Below are 21,027 nucleotides of genomic sequence, written 5' to 3' on the forward strand. Positions count from 1 at the left end.
GTTAATCTTGACATCTAAGCGAATTTTGCCTTTGAGACCTGCAATAAAACAACACACTAATAATTGTCAGGTAACCTATCAACACGGTGGGACAATTTTTCGAAAGCTTTCTAATAGGCCTCTACACTTAAGGTTTGTTTTAAATGAGTTAGTGTAATGCCAAATTTTCGTGATTTTAAATTATGAAATTTTTTTTATTAGAAATCATATTTGACATTATTGCCCTTATTAACAAGGATTATTAAATCCATAATTAGAATTTTTGGGATAATTTTGGAAAAGAGTTACTCTTTCCAAAGTTAATAGGGTTTCCTAAGGTTCCCTACAAATTTATACTTTTCCCTCTCCCATAACCCTAAATCCACAACGTTTTATTTTATTCTCTCTACTGCTTAATACTCTTTTACTCACATCTTATGATTCAAACTTTTGCTCAGAAGAGAGAGTCTTAACTATTGGTAAATTTTACTCTCTCTATCTCCACTTGATTTCACTATCGTATGCCCTATTTAGGGTTTTATTGGCATGATTTTAGATTGTTACAAACCATTATGCATGATTTAGGGTGTATTCAAATTGTGTTTAGTGCGCTAATTTATTGTTGAGTCATGTTAGTTAATCCCGGATGCAATAAACACACTGAACAATTCTGGATAACATGAATATCCCAAAAAAAAGCATATATTTTATGAGCGATTTTTATAGAAGAACCTTGTCTTTATGAAAACTAGACATGTAGGATTTATTGAATAAATTTTGTTTTCGATTTTATATGGATTTTCAAAACTGACACTATTGCACTGGAAAACAGTGGTTCTAGCAGAACGACCAGATTCACAAAATTATTTGTAGTGTCAAATGAACTCAAAAAATTCTAAATTTCAGATAGAGGTTAATATATGTGTCTTGTATTTCTAGTTTTAATTTCATATTTTTCTGATTAATATATAATTTTACAAAAATCTCTGAATCCATATTGTTTAATTAAGGCACTGTGAGATAGGCTTGAATTTATCAAGAAACAAATAGTTTTGAAAATGTTTTTGGTGTAAGGTCCTCTTGAAATATTTATGAGAGATACCGATGGATGTCCATAATAGTTTTGTAAAATATTGTGTCATTTTGATTTCTAGATTAAGAGTTAAAATTCTAAGAATCAGACATATTTTAGAATAAGTTGTTAATAGTTATATCTTGTATCTGTTTAAGGTGTTGGAGGTATTTGAGGCTGTTAGAGGCTTAGAGGTCTGTTTAAATCATTACTTTATCGAGGTAAGTAACTTTATTCCTAATTTATTGGATATGTATGATTATTTTGATACTACTATAAGTACATGTGCTTTTATAGTTCTTTGAAAATTAATTGTTTTTCATAACGAAATTAGTTTATGTAAATGTTTTCAAATCTGAAAATTGCGTTTTTTTTATGGTTTTAACATAATATTATAAATACCTTTAAATATGTAATTTATTTTGCTAAATGATTATCTTTTATGAATTTGTCTCTAAAATATTATAATGGAATTTGTTTTGCAAGCCTAATTCATTATTATGATCTTTTACAAGTCTGATAAGAATGTTTTGACTAGGTATACGATAAAGATTATTTATCATTGTTCACGGGCCACCTCTTAAGACTATATGGGGGTCACATTTCGAGGGCTAGAGTGCTACAAAGTGCTATGTACAAGTCATTACGTATGGAAAATGAATTTAAATATTTTGACTCATTGTCCGTAGTTATTTTGATTATGATTTTGATCGTATTATACGATGTATATATTTTGGACTAGTACTGAGTTTCTGTTGGTGGTAAAATTGTGGGGAATGGCAAATGTAGAGAAATACAACAATAATGGTGGAACTTTATTACGTAAAGTAATGTGTTTACAACTAACTTTGTATGTAGAAAGAAAAATAATAGTAATAAGTAAACTGTAGAAATTTTGTGTGCTTCAAGGCACGTTACAAATGTCGCTTTCCTTAAGACGTTATTTGCCCCCACCAATTGAGTGATGCACATGGGTTAAGCAAATACGCCTCCAAGATACAATGAAGCACTTGTTGGTTTGCTTGTGTTGTGCATCGACGAAAGCAAACCAGAATACTCTTAAATATTACAAGCCTGCCAAGAAACAATATATTATTCTTGCAGAAAACAATATATTGGAATGTGAATGCACAAAAGAAATGGGTGTTTTGTGTTGAAATTCGTACTAGAAAGGAATGCTAAGAAAAGAATGGTGTAGGATCATTCATTTCATGTCAAATGACTTAAACATGACCTCTATTTATAAATATACTTGTGCCCCCTCATTTGGGTTGTCATCTTTCATGATACCCCTTCATTCATGGCCATTGGATCTTGATTTGATTTTAATCAATGGTCCAAATTGAACCATCACCATTTCAAATGAATGTCACCATGAAATGATGCATCTCTAAGTGAAATGTTGCCATGAAAAGTTATATCATTTAGTAAAAAGATACATTTTCTACAAGACACAATTAAATGGATATGTCCTTACAACAATACATCATTTAATTAGACATGTCTTTAGTGAAATGTACATTTTCTATAAGGCACAATTAATAGGACATGTCTTTACCATAAGACACATTTATTTTGAAAATTTTGCAACATTTCTGTTTTGAATATGTACACGATATTTTGATTTTGATTCTGTTTCTGACCGAGTCACAAGGAGTGTAGGTAATACTATGTGACATGAGCTAACCTTTTTGTTTTCTGAATATCTACTATACAATTTGCTCCCATGATTAATTATGCTTTTGATGTTATGAATTACTATGAATTTATGTCATTTTATGAAATTTATAACTCATAACACATGTTTTGATAAAAAGAAGGCTTGCAATATTTTTGTTACTCGATAACCCTAGTGTATTGAGAATGATTTTACTTATTAAGTTAACACCTCATCCCTCGCCATTACGTTTTGCAGACTAAGTACCTTGTTGAGAGGTGTGCTTACTGCTTATCCTTGGAGCTAAAGATTCATTTACTTTTGCTAGTTAAATAAGATAAGGATAAACTCATCTTTCCTTTATGTTTTTATTTTATTTTATGAACTTGTAATTATGGAGTTTTGAGATTTCTGTCATATTTACGTCTTCGGAAGAAAATATTTAGTATTAGACATATGGATTCGTGGATTTATTTAAATAAAATTTGAGATTTTTCAATTTAAGATTTTTGTGTAAGGATTTCGATTTATGAGTAACCTCTTTTACCACGTGCTCCGCACGTGTTAGATTTGGGGTGTTACAATTAGAGCTTTAGGTGGATCTTCGTAATCTATTGGTTCAAATCGTTGGAGAATGGTTTGTGTGAATTCACTCCAAGTTAATGGTCCCTTGAATTTAGTTACCTTCAAAGATGGAGAGATGCAAGCTGGTCTGAAGCAATATCCTTAAAATCAAAATATTATATCGCTTTGTAATTCCATCTTGTGGGATCTTCTCCTCCAAAACTTGAGAAAGGAGAGCTTGAGGTGATGGTGATTTTGGTCAAGAAAAGAGCTAGAACAGGAGATGTTTAGTTGAGCTGGTTGGTGTGATGATTCTCCGGGAGCAAATGGATTGATTTTGGTGTTGGTGGTGTTTGAGCTGTGGGAAAGCCGCAAGGATTAAACCTCTGTGAAACCTGTTTGTAGAGTGGCATTAACTTGATGAAAGGTAGAATCGAGTCGGGCTGGAATCTCGTTAATTTCATTGCAAAATTCAGCATCGGTTTTGCCACGGGTGTCCATTATCGGAATAGTCCTCTGATACTAATTAATAAGAACCAGAAGCGGATAAGGTGAAGGAAGAAGTTTAGAGAAGGGAGCAGTTTTTGTATAATTTGCTGCCTTTATAAATGAAAATCTTGGTCATTTATAGACCCTGCAGTACTACTAAGCAATTTAGTTGCTTAGAACTAGGAACTAACAAGCAAAAGAAAAAAGGAGAAAATAGCAACTGAATAATTACTAAATATCAGCCACCAACTTATTCAGAGTTTATTAGCTAATAGCTACTCCTGTCTTGGTCTTATTTGAGCATTTCCTCATATTGCATATTGCAGACTATAAAAGGCTGCAGCATATGTCATTTTCCTACTAGTTATAATTTACACACAGAAACAACTTCATAAACCTATCTTTCATCCATTGAAGTACACAGCCAACGAGTACTAAACACAATCCAAATTCCAACAGAGTTCATAAGTTCACAACTTAATTTGATTTATTTTATCAGAACGGACTCCATATAATCTCCTCATGTAACTGGAAGCGCAACTTTTAATTACGATGGTTTTGAATTCTCAAGAAATCAATAAATGATATTCCACGTAGTTCACTTGAAAAAAATCTTTTAAAGTGATCTACCACACTTATCCTCTTAAATAATGTTGGTGTCTCTCGAGTAATAAGACTTGGTGCTGGACCCAATTCTCCATCTAATTTTGCACCATAGAATGTAGCAAAAGATAATCTTTCCTTCACTGAGTTCACAGTTGCACGATGTTCGATACTACGGTAAGTTCCATTGGTAAAAACCTACAAGATCATGAAGTAAATGAAAAAGAATGAGTTAGAAAGTGTACAAAGAGGAGAAAAATAGATTGATGAAACTAGATATCACCTATATATTCTATGCTAACAACATAGCTTGTATTGCAAGCGACATGTCACTAATAATTTCTTGTTATGATTTTGGTGTTAGTTAACTATATATTTTTTTAATCATTAATACGATAGTCCTACTCTACTTATCAATAAATTACACGTCATATGTCACATTACCAGACATACAAACTCTGTAAAGATGTACGTTACTTATCAGTGGTTATAGGCTATAGAAAATGAGAAGTGTTACCTCTAAAATGTCTCCAATGTTGACTATAAAGGCATCTGGAAGGGGTCTAACAGCAACCCATTTTCCATCTTTCTTTATTTGGAGACCATCCATCTGATTGATTTGGAGGAGGATGGTAAGTGCGGAGGCATCACAATGGGAATTAATGCCGATAACTTGCTCTGGTTGCGGACAAGGAGGATAATAATTCATCCTTAATGATTGTACCCCGTTTTCAAACAACTCTTTCATATCATTAGGATCCATTCTTAGAGCTTTAGCCATTTGATCAAGGATTTTCAGGGCAAGATTTTTCAGTTCTGATAAGTAAACTTCCAAGTCATCTCTGCATGCAAATAACAATATATAGTCCAGTAATTATTATTGGATGGAATATACTATATGACAAAAATCTTCGCTTTGATTTGCCTTCGGATCTTAAACGAACAAAAAAACATAGAACCTGAATGGAAGAGGCAACTTGGGCAACAAGTGGAGTTTCCTCAGATAAGTTGGGAGAGTGAACAAAGTAAAGCCGTATCCCCAATCAAGCTTCTGCTCTTCAGACGCAATAAAGAGCTGCCCAAATCCCTCAATATCTCCTGGTTGTTGCCAAAACTTCCTTTTCTCATCAATTGGCATATCAAAGAAGTCTAGAATCTCTGCTTTCACTTTCTCCACCAATGAACTGCTCACTCCATGATTTATCAACTGCATATATGCAAATAAAAGCAAGATGTTCTTTCCGTACACGGTTCATGTAGGAAATTTAAAGTTGAGGGAAAACTACTAAAGAAACTGATAATCAAAACGCTAACAAAAACAACGATATACTAGTGTCGGTTTAACTGCTTTTCCCATCAAGTGAGTAAACCGACACCAATTTACCTTCTTTTAGTCAACATTTTGACCAATTCTATTGTCCGAATATCACTGCTCAATTATTATGTACCTCAAAGAAACCCCAGTCTTTGCATGCACGGTCAAGCTTCTCAAGCTCTGAGTCATCCCCAGAGACCAGCTTGTGCATGTCGATGACTGGAAGTTGTTCTGCTGAAGAATCGTTGCGAATCAAGGGATGGTCTATGTCAGGGCGGACATAACGTGGAGGAACAGTGGTCAGTGGCTTATTATTTGCGAGCTCCAGAATCGAAGGCTCCACGAGAGAACTCGCAATAACTGTTGCTTTTGCCTCCATATTATATAGATTTAGATTATCTGATTTCTAGCTATTACCTTTTTGTTTTTCCTCCTCTCGCCTGCAGACTCATCTGGTTTGTGTTTTAACAAGAAACTCTTAAATAAATAATACTCTCTCTGGATGAACTGTACTCTAGTTGGGTGTAATAAAATATTAATTTTATTAAAAAAATTTGAGAGAATCCTGACTACTGTCCATACTTTGAGGATTAGAATTTTCTATCATCTGCATAAATAATTAAAGTGCTGATTAATTTATTTTGTACACTTATTTAATAAATTTTAAAAATTAATTTTTATTTTTGTATATTATTTTAAATATTAAAAAACCTCTCTATTTATATCTTACTATCATTTATCCAATTTTATTTTGGTATTAAGAAAAAAAAACTTCATTCTAGATAACTATTATAATATAATATAATATAATATAATTGATAACTGATTAAATTTTACTAGAGAGTTGCAGACTAGTTGGAGTCCAATTTGTATTTCTAATTGATATCTTCAAGCACCAACAATATATATGCAGCCGGTTTTTTCCTTTTTTTGGAGTTTAAATTTTTATTTTTTTAAAAATAATGTTACTTATATTTTCTGCATAAACCATTTTTTATTTTCAATATCTATAGCTGGTAACTTGTTGGGTATTTATTAAACCTTTAATATTTTCTTTTACAATTGATGATTTAGATTTGTTATTAAAGAAAGTTCTCGGGTTTAAGTAAGATTATTGAATTTGAGTGTGCGTTAAATGGTGTCAAATATTCCTTTAATTAAATGACTTGTGTAGCTGCTAATCATGAAAGATTTTACAATAAAATAGTGTTCTTATCCATGTAGTCTCTCACATTGTGTGGTTAAATTTTAAATAATCTCACTGAATTGCCATTTTGAATGGTAAAACCAGTCTGACCACACAAATTTATGTACACGTTTTTTTTTTCCAAATACTGTTTCATTGTAAAATGGTAAATTAGATATAGACACATACAAAACAATGACAAAATGGACAACTGTAGCTATCAAGTTTTCGTCTCCAATCTAGAAGTTATGAAATTATTGGGTTTTTTTGTTGATCGGTCCGTGTCATTGGTAGAAATTACGAAATTTAGAGGGGACCATGACTTTTTAAAATGCATCATTAATTTAAATTTATTTTTGTCTCATCTTGACTAAGGGCTCATTCACGATTACTATTAAGATTCTAAAGTAATTTTAAAAGGTTAAAATTTAAGGTATTTAGTAATTTTTTAAAAATCAATCTCGACAAAATTTGATTTTAAAAATTAATTTATACTTAATACAATTTTATATATATCTTTACATATTTTACATAAAACCAAAATTATCTTTAATTCACTACAAGAAAATCGATTATTACCGAGGACAGTTATCCCTCGGATACTTGTTTAGGCAAAATATCATAAATTGCCAATGGTAGTAACCTCTCTAAAAATACATGACAATCATGTGTCTTCATGCCTGAAATTTTACCGTCTTTCACATTAACACATCGTGACAAATTAGCACAATAGCCATCTGGGACTTTTAAATTTGACAGCCACCGTAATACATTTGTCTTTTGCTCAGGTGTAACACTATAACATGCAGTGGGTAGCACTATCTGTCCAGCCACCTCTTTTGGGTGAAGTTCTGCCCTTATTTTCATCTCTTTAAGATCCAAACGAGCATTTAAAGAGTCTTTAGTTTTTCCTTCAATGTTTAGAATAGTGCCAATCACATTGTCAAACACATTTTTCTCAATATGCATAACATCTAAACAATGATGCAGCAGCGTTTTCCAATATGGCAACTGAAAAAAATACTATGTTCCAATTATGTTTTTTTCCAAAACCAACAACTTGTTTTTTTCCAGCCTTTCCAAATGTTATAGGTCTCAAACTTTGAAGTTCATTTAAGACTTCTTCACCTGTTTGACGCTTTGGTGCATCTCTCTTATCCTTCTTTCTATCAAATTGCATTTTTTGATCTCGCCACGGGTGATCTTCAGGTAAAAATCGTCAATGACCCATGTAACACATTTTAGAACCATTTTTTCAGCCTATGGTGTGTAGTCTCTTCACAACAACATGGACATACCAACTTTCCTTTTGTATTCCAACCAGACAAATTAGCATAAGCTGGAAAGTCATCAACAGTCCATATAATTGCAGCTTTCATTTGAAAATTCTGGTTTTTTGAGACATCATGGATTTACACCACTTTCCCACAACATTTTCAACTTATCAATTAACGGCCTCAAATATACATCAATATCATTGCCTGGACCTTTTGGTCTTGGGATAAGCAAAGTCATAAATATATATGGTTCTTTCATACTCATCTAAGGAGGAAGATGATAAGGAAATAAAAGGACAGGCCAAGTACTGTGCCCAATATTCATGTTTCCAAAGGGATTAAACCCATCAGTAGCCAACCCCAACCTTACATTTCGAGGATCTAATGCAAAAGACTCATGTATTTGATAAAAGGTCTTCCAAGCCTCACAATCTGCTGGATGTCTTAACAGCCCATCTTTCACACAGTTATCAAAGTGCCATCTCATATCTCCAGCGGTTTTGGATGACATGAATAACCTTTGAAGTCTTCGTGTAATAGAAAAGTAACGTAAGATCTTCCATGGAACCTTTTTGGTAGATCCATTGGCACTTTTTCCTTTAGCCTTCCATCTTGAAACTCCACAAACTGGACATTGCGATGCTTGTGCATGCTCCTCATAATAAATGGCAATCATTTTTACATGCATCAATTTTTTCATAATGAAGACCAAGGTCTTTGATAATTTTTTTTTGCATTATAGTTGGAAGTATGCATTTTTTTACACATTGGAAACGCATCATTTAATAACTCCAACAACATGTTGAAAGATTTATTACTCCAATTGTTGATGCATTTAATGTGCATTAACTTAACCATGAAAGAGAGGTTGGAGTACTTTTCACAATCCGGATACAAAGGTTGTTCAACCTCTTTCACCAATTCATAGAACCTTTGTGCCTCTTCATTAGGATCTTGAGAAAAACCTTCTTCTATCATATCATACATCTCATTTTGCTGAAAGTTCTCAAGATTACCATTTTCATCATTTTCAGCCCTATCATTATCAGTATCTCTATCCCCATTCTCTCCATGACAATACCAAGTGGTGTAGTCACGCCTTATTCCTTCCTCTAAAAGATGTTTGTGTACTTCACTTCGAATTTTTCTATACCTATTACTACATTTCACATATGGACATAAAATTTTCATATCATCTTCTTGAATATGACGACAAGCATAATCAAGGAAAGATGGTACTCCATTATAATATGCCATTGTTGACCTTGGTAATTGCATCCAAGATTTATCCGGTGGCATATTGCTACAAGTCATTAAAAATAAATATTAGAAAATTAATTTTCTACTGAATAAACAATTGTTTATAGCTGTTCTCAAATACAATTATCTCATTAACTACTAAATAAGCAAATAAAGAAAGGAAGAAAAAGCCATAGTACAGGATGTCCTAGTAATTAATCACATAGGATGGACTTCAAGTAATATAAACACAAGAAATATGTAAAAAAATAGAGAATGTTACATTACCGTGATCTTTCAAGAGCCACGAGGAGCGATGAGAAAAATAGAGTTCTTACACGCCTTGGTCACCGAACTAGATACTCAAAACTTCAATTTGCTGCAAGTACTTTCAAGAATATCAAAATTTAATTCTAGTATTATTCTTGTCATCTCTTCAATTTCAAAATTAATTTGCAAAGAGTGGTTGTATGATCCTAAATTTTTACCAAGAATGGAGAAAATTAAGAGGAATCACAATCAGTAATACAAAATAAAATGGTATTGTAAATTCCTACAAACCAATGGAATTCTCAAATGCTAAATAATAATAAAATTAACACTATTAAAATATTAAAATTGAAATAGAACAAATATATAATAAGTATTCCTTTGTTCTTCAGATTTTGGTGGGTGCCATCATTACTACTTTAAACCTTCTTTCACAACCTGAAGCAATGAAAAAAAAGGTAATATAATGAGCTATTATCATTTCATTCCTTAAAATATATGTATGTAATTAGATAAAACAATAAGAATTTAAAGCTGGAGTAAGACGGATAATTGTTTAATTAAAATCTAAATAAAGTGAAAAGATATTAAAATAGCATGAAAAATTTGGCTCCTATTTCATATCTACTAATTTTAAAATATATAATTAAACAAAACTAGATTTTGAGTTTTTTTTTTCCTTTCAGCATTATCTTTGAAACAAAAATTAAAAAAAAAATGTACTTTTTTTCCTTTCAATGTTATCTCTATAACAAAATTTCAAGCACATAAAATTTTCAAGAACTCTTCCATAATGGAAAGTCAAACGCAACCCCACAAAATTATGAGGAAAAAGCAAAACCCGACCATTGCCGAAGCAAGTTTTGATTTAAAAAATTCTTTATAATTAAAATTTATTTTATCTTCTTTAATTAAAAAAAACTCTGCTTAAACCAAATAATGTAAGAAATAAGCAAGCAAAATGAAAAAGGAGAATAAAACTCACGCTGGAAATCGCGCTAAGAAGATCTGCATTTGACGAAGAAAGATGCTACATTTCTCTCAAGGTTTTTGGAATTTAATTTGTTTTTTATCATAAAGCAAGCAAAAGAAAGAAGCTGTGTCTTTTGCTTTTCATGGTGTAAATGTCTTTCGTTTTTGCTTTTAACTACCGAGGGATGCTTTTATCTTTTCCAACAAATGATTCCCTGGGTAATAAAATATATATGTAATTTATACTTGCAAAAACTTATTTCCGAGGGAATACGGATTCGTCGCTTCTAAATTTGGCGCTTTCAACTCCCGCGCTAAATTATTCATTCTACCGAGGGATTTTATACTCTTTAGCGACTAATTATTTTCCCTCAGTAATATCATGTGGATTTTTCTATTTTTACCTACAAACGATTAACATCTCTTGAAAATACATTTTTTCCCTAGGAAATTTTAGTTCCCTCGGAAATAAATGGTGGGAAATACCCAATTTTATTGTAGTGATATTGATTAACAAATAAAATCAGAAAATTTAAGTTCACTATTATTTTAATTTTTTTTCTTCACGTATCTTCACTCCAATTCTATTCCTTTTTATTTTCAATTCCATCAATAATTCTCAGTGAGTAAATGTTAATTAGTCCTTATATTTTGAATTAAGTGCTTATTTAGTCTCTATACTTTTGAAAAACACCTCAAGATTTTTTTACTATTAAATATGTGACATTTCACCCATATTTTTCTTTGCCATTATAGTAATAATACCAATGTTACTGAAACGACCCGCCCCGCAACCTCCCCCAGGGCGAGTCTATCTAAACTCGTAAAATCGAATTAATAACAAATCTATAAAAATTTCGGCAGAGTCTCCCTTATAAATAAAACATATCCAACCCTGCAATTGACAAAATAACACTCCCGAAATAATTTAATAACCAAACATCCTCCATAACCAACTTCTCAAACCAACTTCTCAAATATCACCAAAATCATCCGAATATTAAAATACAACGATTATCCTTAATAACATAAAATAATAACACAAATTTCGAATATAATAATAAAATCCACGACTTCTAGCACCATCACGTGACCACAATATCAAACTAACGTTCACTACTGGGTTGACTGATGTACCTGTAAATCTCCTGTGGGGGGAAAAAATATAATAAAAGAGGGGTGAGTATAAAACTCAGTGAGCTCAGTGAGTGGATAGTAGGTGCTGATACTTTAATAAATTATTCAAAATCATTTAATCTTTCTCAAATCTTTTCTTAAATCAGTTTCAATTTCGTAAATCAATTCTCAAATCAATTTCTCAAAATATCATAAACTCATTTAATTCAAATTGAATAACTGCAATAATAAATCTGCATAAAATCGATGGAATCACCATACTCATATTAAATACTGAATACTAAAAACTGTCATCAAACAAGTACCCAGGGGATAATCTGATCATATCCGGGCTACAACGGCCAGGCAATGGCGCACTATCTGGGTAACGTCACGCCCCGGAGCCACAACGGATAGATGAGGACGATCTCATCTCATATCTCATATCTCTTATCTCATATATCTGTACTGTGCATGCATAAGCCCCCAAAAGGCAAAAGCGCCCGAACACACGGCCCAAAGCCTCTATGTGTGTCCCGACGGGCCCCAAAGGCCTCTATCTCATCTTATCTGTATCTCTTTTCTGTATCTCTTTTTATCTGTATCTCTGTATCTGGAGGGAAGGGTACTGTCTAATGATTTCAAAACTGATAGTAAACATATGATCCCATCTGAAATCTCATTTTCTTTCTATTCAACATATCTCAAGTCTGCTCAATTCTAATATCATGCTTTTACTCAAAAACGATAATAAAATCGTAAATCGAACTCATTCTCAATATCAATAAATATCAACACATAACTAAAAATCAATTCGCTGAAAAATCATTAAATCGACGCATTAAATATTTATTTCTCAACCATACTGTACTATATAATAAAATCAGCATATACTATGAAAATAGGTTTTGTATATTCCACTCACAGTGATGATGTCTAGACTCAGTATCAACAACGTCCGCGGGTAGATTCTCGTTCGCGGATGCGGATCCTCCTAATCACGGAAAACACCATAATTATTCTCCGTAAAAACCAATTAATATAATAAATCTCGAAACAAATATCTATTAACGATAAACTAGTCCCGCATGTATAAAATTACCAAAATGCCCCTATAGGCCAAAATTGCCAAAATACCCCAACATCAATATTTTACCAACTTATCCTCAAACTTCATGATTTTACCAAATTATCCTCATATTCGTTAATACCCATATTGTCCTCAATTCAGATTACATAAATTAATCACATTGTCCGAAATTACGAAATTACCCTCAGGGCATAAAATTACCGAAATGTCCACTGATTACATAAAATTACAAATTCACCCCAAAGTTTCATGAATTTACCGAATTGCCCCTGCCGGTCAACGGTGACCGGACTTCAGTCAACGATGACGGGGCGCTTAGGTCTGCTAGTTCCGGCCTCGGTGAATCCAACGGTGGTGGCAGTGAGTCGCCACGCGCGCTACCGGCGGCGGATCGAAGTTCCAAAGTTCCGCAAATTTTCGGAGATCATTCGGCGAGTTCCGGGCGTCCCCAGCGGTCGTGGCTGGTCGGGAAATGTTGCTGGGGATGTGAGGAACCAGTTCCAAGTGGTGGCGCGTCACAACTCCGGCGGGATCAACGGCAACGAAAACGGGTCGAAGCCGCGACTTTTCGAGCTCGATCACCGGCGTTCTGGCCAGTTTCCGGCGACGATAACAGCAGGGATACGATGGTCTGCTTCCAAGCTTCAGATCGGTACCAAGCACGGCCGGTAAAGTGGCTGGAGTTGGGAGAAATCGTCGGGTCAATCCGCAGGTTACTGGGTCGGGTTCTCGGGTCAACGGGTCTGACTTCTCTCTCTATCTTTCTCTCTCTTCTCGGGTTCTTTCTCTCTAAAATGGAAAACCCGTTTCCCTCTTTCCAGTTATACAATTCTGCCCCTCTTTTTTTTTTTTTTTTTTTTTTTTAAGCTTAATACAAATTAAGCGAATTTCAGACCCGTTACGAAAATAAAATCCGACCATCGGCGCGTATAATCGAGCTCAATTTATCCCAATTAAACTATAGTGACGAAATTAAAAATTAATAGAGAAGAGGAAAATAAAAATCGGCACTTTATTAAGAAAGTCCAAGTGCGTATATTACAATCCTCCCCCCTTATAAAAATTTCGTCCCCGAAATTTACACATTTGTTGAGAACATGTGAGGGTATTGAGCTCGCATTAAGTCTTCGCGTTCCCAAGTCGCTTCTTCTCTTGTGTGATTCCTCCACAACACTTTTACTAATGAAATAGTTCTTGAACGCAAGACTTGATGCTTCTGTTCTAGAATTTCCACGGGCTCTTCTTCATAACTCAAATCTTCTTTCAGCTCAATTGGTTGTCTCGACAACACATGACTAGGATCATACACATACTTCCGGAGCATCGAAACATGAAAGACATTGTGGATTCTAGATAACTCAGGTGTTAGAGCTAATCGGTATGCCAACGGACCAATACGCTCCACAATTTCATAAGGTCCAATGTAACGTGGACTCAACTTCCCACGCTTCCCAAAACGAAGTACCCCTTTCCAAGGAGATATCCGTATAAAAACCTTGTCACCCACTTCAAACTCAAGTTCTCGCCTACGCTTATCTGCATAGCTCTTTTGTCTGTTCTGGGCTGCCTTTAATCTTTCCCGGATAAGCTGTATCTTCTCACTAGTATTCTGAACCAATTCGGGACCATAAAGTTTCTGCTCTCCAACCTCATCCCAACATACGGGAGTTCTGCATTTCCTGCCATACAAGGCCTCATAAGGTGCCATCTCAATGCTAGCTTGATAACTGTTATTGTAAGCAAACTCCATCAAGGGTAAATAAATGTCCCAACTACCCTTAAACTCCAAAATACAAGCTCGTAACATATCCTCCAGGGTCTGAATAGTACGCTCTGACTGACCATCAGTCTGTGGGTGAAAAGTTGTACTGAAATTCAACTTGGTGCCCATAGCCTTTTGCAAGCTTGTCCAAAACTTAGAAGTAAATCTGGAATCTCTATCTGAAACAATAGACACAGGTGCTCCGTGAAGTCGAACTATCTCTGCCACAAAAATATTCCCCAACTTGTCCATCGAATACGTGGTCTTGAATGGTAAAAAGTGAGTAGATTTGGTAAGTCGATCAACAACTACCCATACACTATCATGACCACTCTGAGTACGTGGAAGTCCCGTTACAAAATCCATGGTGATGTGCTCCCATTTCCACTCAGGGATAGGAAGCGGCTGAGAAAACCCTGCAGGTCTCTGATGTTCAGCCTTAATCTGCTGACAAACTAAACACCGAGATACAAATTCAGCTATCTCTCTCTTCATACCTTGCCACCAGTAATGATCTCTCAAGGTACGGTACATCTTCGTACTACCAGGATGCATAGCATAAGCTGAACAATGAGCTTCTTCCATGATCTCCTTTTTCAACTCTTTAATGTCGGGTACACAAAGTCGATTACCCATAACTAAAACGCCATCATCTCTCACCGCAAAATCAGTTCGTAAGTCTTTTTGCACATCCTCTTTCAACTTCAGTAACTGCAAATCCTGATCTTGCATCTGATGAACTTTATCAATCAAAGTCGGCCTCACTCGAAAATTAGCTATTAAAGCTCTGCAATTATCAACTTCCAATTCAACTCCCAAAGATCTCAACTCAATCAATAACGGCATGTATGTCCCTCGCAAGTGAGCTATAGAGCTAAAAGACTTCCTGCTTAGCGCATCAGCTACCACATTCGCTTTGCCCGGATGAAAATCAATGGTACAATCATAGTCTTTAATCAGCTCAATCCATCTTCTCTGTCTCAAATTCAACTCCTTCTGAGTAAACAAATACTTCAAGCTCTTGTGATCAGTAAAAATCTGACATGTTGCTCTATATAAGTAATGCCTCCATATCTTGAGTGCAAACACCACTGCTGCTAGCTCTAAATCATGAGTTGGGTAATTTTGTTCATGCTTCTTAAGTTGTCTTGAAGCATAAGCCACTACTTTCCCATACTGCATTAGCACACAACCCAATCCTTGCCTGGATGCATCACTGTATACTACAAACCCTTCATTACCCGATGGAAGTGTAAGAACTGGTGCTGAAGTAAGGCATGCCTTGAGTTCTTGAAAACCCTTTTCACAATCATCATTCCACTGGAACTTAGCATTCTTTCTGGTTAACCTTGTCAGAGGAATAGCAATCTTGGAGAATCCTTCCACAAATCTCCGATAATAGCCAGCTAATCCAAGAAAACTTCGAACTTCAGTCACATTTGTAGGTCGTTCCCAATTTACAACTGCTTCGATCTTTTGAGGATCAACATAAATTCCTTCAGCTGATATCACATGGCCTAGAAATACTACTTTATCCAACCAGAACTCACACTTGCTGAACTTAGCGTACAATTGCTTTTGCCTTAAAGTCTGCAAAATAGTCCGCAAGTGTTCCTCATGTTCCTCCTGACTCCGAGAATACACCAAAATGTCGTCGATAAACACAATCACAAATCGATCCAGATAAGGGCGAAATACCCTATTCATAAGATCCATAAAAGCTGCTGGGGCGTTAGTCAACCCAAATGGCATCACCAAGAACTCATAGTGACCATAACGAGTCCTGAATGCTGTTTTAGGAACATCAGCCTCTTTAATTCTCAGCTGATGATATCCCGAGCGCAAATCGATCTTAGAAAACACATGCGCTCCCTGAAGTTGATCAAACAAGTCATCGATGCGCGGAAGTGGATATTTATTACGCACTGTAACTTTATTCAACTGTCTATAGTCAATGCAGAGTCTAAGCGTACCATCCTTTTTCTTAATAAACAACACCGGAGCTCCCCACGGAGATACACTAGGTCTAATAAACTCTTTATCCACCAATTCTTGCAGTTGAATCTTAAGTTCCTTTAATTCAGCTGGAGCCATCCTATATGGTGCTATAGATATAGGAGCCGTCCCAGGGACTAAATCAATAGAAAACTCAATCTCTCTATGAGGTGGCATCCCTGGAAGTTCATCTGGAAATACATCTGGAAACTCCTGGACTACTGGAATATCCTCCAATCTCAACTCCCGAACTCCAGTATCTATTACGTATGCCAAAAAAGCCGAACAACCTTTCCTTAGTAAGCGACTTGCATCAATGGCCGATATGGCACATGAGGGTAAAACTCTACGCTCACCACAAAACTTCACCTCAGTTTCTCCTGGCTTGTTGAACACAACTTCCCTTTTAAAATAATCCACTGTAGCATGGTGAGACGCAAGCCAATCCATGCCCAAAATAGCATCGAAATCGCAAATGTCTAAAATAATCAAATTCGCCTTCAATTCATGCTCGCCCAATCGAATCATGCTATCTTGATACACCTTTTCAACAAGTAATGACCCTCCGGTAGGTGTACTAACAACTAAACCATAATCCAGCAATTCAGGCTCTCTCTCTAGATGCATACTAAATGTGCGAGAAACAAAAGAATGCGTGGATCCAGGATCAATAAGAATATGAGCATCATGACCAAAGATAGATAATGTACCCATAATAACTTCTGGTGTAGCATGAGCCTCCTGCTGTGTCAAGGCAAAAACTCGAGCCTGAGTACGAGGTCGACCAGGTTGACCTCTCTGACTATGAAAAGTGGCCTGACTCCTGGATGTAGTACCCCCTGTCTGCATACCCCTCTGACCCGGAACTGGTCCAACATGAGATTGATACTGTGGGGCTGCCCCTCAAGTAGAACTGTCACCCTGAGATAAAGTAGGGCAAAATCTCTTAATATGTCCAGGTTGTCCACATAAATAACACACATTGTCTCCGATACGGCATTGGCCCTGATGGTTCCTACCACACGTAGGGCAAGGAGTCTGTTGTATACTCCTACTAGGTCCTCCGCTATTCCTGTCATACTGCCCCTGAGTCCTAACATTACTCCCCACTGAAGGCTGCGCCGAACTGTAACTGGCGGTCTGTCTCTGATCTCCCCTGCTACTCATACTCTGATTCCTTTGCACACCAGCAGAGTAATTTGTATACGCGCCTCTCTTCGGTGGTCTGCTGCTCGAGCTACCTTCTGCCCAACTCTGGCTACGTTTCTGCTTCAGAGCCTGAACTCTACGTCCCTCAGAGATACTGTGCTCCACTCTCTTAGCTGCCTCAACTACCTCAATAAACTCAGTGTACCGTGATGCCGTCATAGTAGTACGAATCTCAAATCGGAGACCCTCCTCAAAACGCTTACATCTCTCCCTCTCATCACCAACTGCTGAAATGGCAAATCTAGACAAATCCAGAAATTTCTTCTCATACTCTTCCACTGACATAGCTCCTTGAACCAATCGAAGGAATTCACTCCGCTTAATATCCTGATACACAGCCGGAAAATAATGATCGTAGAATTCCTTACGAAAAATAGTCCATGTAAGCGCAGCATGGCCTTGGTATCGTCGCTCTACTGTTTGCCACCAATGATAAGCTTTATCCTCGAGCAGAAAAGTGGCAAATGAAAGTCTATCCTCCTCTGAGCATCTCATCACATCAAAGATACGTTCTAACTTGATAAGTCACGACTCTGCCTCAGGTGGATCACCAGAACCATTAAAACTCTTCACCCCAAGACTTCGAACACGCTCAACAGTGTTCACTTGACCGACATGCGGCTGAGCCTGATTCTGAACCACTGTAGTCACAATCTGAGCTAATCTATCAATAGACTGCTCAATGTTCGGAGCATTTCCTGGTGCCTGTTGCACAACCTCGTGCGTCGAAGACTCAACTATTCCCTCGTCTACGGGAATATTTTCCCCCGCAGGTACATCTCCTGAAGTCAACCCAGCTACTAATCTAGTACGGCCACGACCACGGCCACGGCCACGTCGACTGCTACGACGAATCATGATGGTGCCTACAAAATAGTAAATCCGACTTAATAATCAAAACTTATTCTATTTACGACCATAAAGTCTACAGAATCTAAAACCATGCTCTGATACCAACTGAAACGACCCGCCCCGCAACCTCCCCCAGGGCGAGTCTATCTAAACTCGTAAAATCGAATTAATAACAAATCTATAAAAATTTCGGCAGAGTCTCCCTTATAAATAAAACATATCCAACCCTGCAATTGACAAAATAACACTCCCGAAATAATTTAATAACCAAACATCCTCCATAACCAACTTCTCAAACCAACTTCTCAAATATCACCAAAATCATCCGAATATTAAAATACAACGATTATCCTTAATAACATAAAATAATAACACAAATTTCGAATATAATAATAAAATCCACGACTTCTAGCACCATCACGTGACCACAATATCAAACTAACGTTCACTACTGGGTTGACTGATGTACCTGTAAATCTCCTGTGGGGGGAAAAATATAATAAAAGAGGGGTGAGTATAAAACTCAGTGAGCTCAGTGAGTGGATAGTAGGTGCTGATACTTTAATAAATTATTCAAAATCATTTAATCTTTCTCAAATCTTTTCTTAAATCAGTTTCAATTTCGTAAATCAATTCTCAAATCAATTTCTCAAAATATCATAAACTCATTTAATTCAAATTGAATAACTGCAATAATAAATCTGCATAAAATCGATGGAATCACCATACTCATATTAAATACTGAATACTAAAAACTGTCATCAAACAAGTACCCAGGGGATAATCTGATCATATCCGGGCTACAACGGCCAGGCAATGGCGCACTATCTGGGTAACGTCACGCCCCGGAGCCACAACGGATAGATGAGGACGATCTCATCTCATATCTCATATCTCTTATCTCATATATCTGTACTGTGCATGCATAAGCCCCCAAAAGGCAAAAGCGCCCGAACACACGGCCCAAAGCCTCTATGTGTGTCCCGACGGGCCCCAAAGGCCTCTATCTCATCTTATCTGTATCTCTTTTCTGTATCTCTTTTTATCTGTATCTCTGTATCTGGAGGGAAGGGTACTGTCTAATGATTTCAAAACTGATAGTAAACATATGATCCCATCTGAAATCTCATTTTCTTTCTATTCAACATATCTCAAGTCTGCTCAATTCTAATATCATGCTTTTACTCAAAAACGATAATAAAATCGTAAATCGAACTCATTCTCAATATCAATAAATATCAACACATAACTAAAAATCAATTCGCTGAAAAATCATTAAATCGACGCATTAAATATTTATTTCTCAACCATACTGTACTATATAATAAAATCAGCATATACTATGAAAATAGGTTTTGTATATTCCACTCACAGTGATGATGTCTAGACTCAGTATCAACAACGTCCGCGGGTAGATTCTCGTTCGCGGATGCGGATCCTCCTAATCACGGAAAACACCATAATTATTCTCCGTAAAAACCAATTAATATAATAAATCTCGAAACAAATATCTATTAACGATAAACTAGTCCCGCATGTATAAAATTACCAAAATGCCCCTATAGGCCAAAATTGCCAAAATACCCCAACATCAATATTTTACCAACTTATCCTCAAACTTCATGATTTTACCAAATTATCCTCATATTCGTTAATACCCATATTGTCCTCAATTCAGATTACATAAATTAATCACATTGTCCGAAATTACGAAATTACCCTCAGGGCATAAAATTACCGAAATGTCCACTCCAAAGTTTCATGAATTTACCGAATTGCCCCTGCCGGTCAACGGTGACCGGACTTCAGTCAACGATGACGGGGAGCTTAGGTCTGCTAGTTCCGGCCTCGGTGAATCCAACGGTGGTGGCAGTGAGTCGCCACGCGCGCTACCGGCGGCGGATCGAAGTTCCAAAGTTCCGCAAATTTTCGGAGATCATTCGGCGAGTTCCGGGCGTCCCCGGCGGTCGTGGCTGGTCGGGAAATGTTGCTGGGGATGTGAGGAACCAGTTCCAAGTGGTGGCGCGTCACAACTCCGGCGGGATCAACGGCAACGAAAACGGGTCGAAGCCGCGACTTTTCGAGCTCGATCACCGGCGTTCTGGCCAGTTTCCGGCGACGATAACAGCAGGGATACGATGGTCTGCTTCCAAGCTTCAGATCGGTACCAAGCACGGCCGGTAAAGTGGCTGGAGTTGGGAGAAATCGTCGGGTCAATCCGCGGGTTACTGGGTCGGGTTCTCGGGTCAACGGGTCTGACTTCTCTCTCTATCTTTCTCTCTCTTCTCGGGTTCTTTCTCTCTAAAATGGAAAACCCGTTTCCCTCTTTCCAGTTATACAATTCTGCCCCTCTTTTTTTTTTTTTTTTTTTTTTTTTTTT

At 36.3% G+C, this 21,027-nt stretch overlaps 1 protein-coding gene and 2 long non-coding RNA genes across 3 annotated transcripts; all 3 read right to left on the reverse strand.

The window, feature by feature from the left end:
• Positions 1-3,999: 3,999 nt before the first annotated feature.
• Positions 4,000-6,164, reverse strand: LOC102613645 (protein SRG1-like). The gene is made up of 4 exons (XM_052442865.1): positions 5,813-6,164; positions 5,324-5,571; positions 4,882-5,206; positions 4,000-4,562 (listed from the first exon to the last, which is right to left on the reverse strand). Exons 1-4 carry the CDS (start codon positions 6,056-6,058, stop codon positions 4,305-4,307), a joined length of 1,077 nt encoding a protein of 358 aa, XP_052298825.1. The 5' UTR covers positions 6,059-6,164; the 3' UTR covers positions 4,000-4,304.
• A 5,383-nt stretch (positions 6,165-11,547) lies between these two features.
• LOC127902795 (uncharacterized) lies at positions 11,548-13,545 on the reverse strand. The gene is made up of 3 exons (XR_008055415.1): positions 13,089-13,545; positions 12,665-12,733; positions 11,548-11,771 (listed from the first exon to the last, which is right to left on the reverse strand). It is a non-coding gene; the product is annotated as an uncharacterized LOC127902795 (long non-coding RNA).
• A 5,358-nt stretch (positions 13,546-18,903) lies between these two features.
• Positions 18,904-20,969, reverse strand: LOC127902794 (uncharacterized). Its single transcript, XR_008055414.1, has 3 exons — positions 20,419-20,969; positions 20,020-20,088; positions 18,904-19,127 (listed from the first exon to the last, which is right to left on the reverse strand). It is a non-coding gene; the product is annotated as an uncharacterized LOC127902794 (long non-coding RNA).
• Positions 20,970-21,027: the final 58 nt, after the last annotated feature.

This window comes from Citrus sinensis, chromosome 5 (assembly GCF_022201045.2).
Source record: "Citrus sinensis cultivar Valencia sweet orange chromosome 5, DVS_A1.0, whole genome shotgun sequence".
NCBI lineage: Eukaryota > Viridiplantae > Streptophyta > Magnoliopsida > Sapindales > Rutaceae > Citrus > Citrus sinensis.

What these genes read in the sequence shown, in the direction of transcription:
- LOC102613645 (XM_052442865.1), bottom strand. Translation starts at nt 6,058, where the DNA reads ATGGAGGCAAAAGCAACAGTTATTGCGAGTTCTCTCGTGGAGCCTTCG. An exon ending in AAGTTGCCTCTTCCATTCAG is followed by an intron (nt 5,207 to 5,323) that starts GTTCTATGTTTT and finishes ATTTGCATGCAG; the next exon opens with AGATGACTTGGAAGTTTACT. An exon ending in ACATTGGAGACATTTTAGAG is followed by an intron (nt 4,563 to 4,881) that starts GTAACACTTCTC and finishes ATGATCTTGTAG; the next exon opens with GTTTTTACCAATGGAACTTA.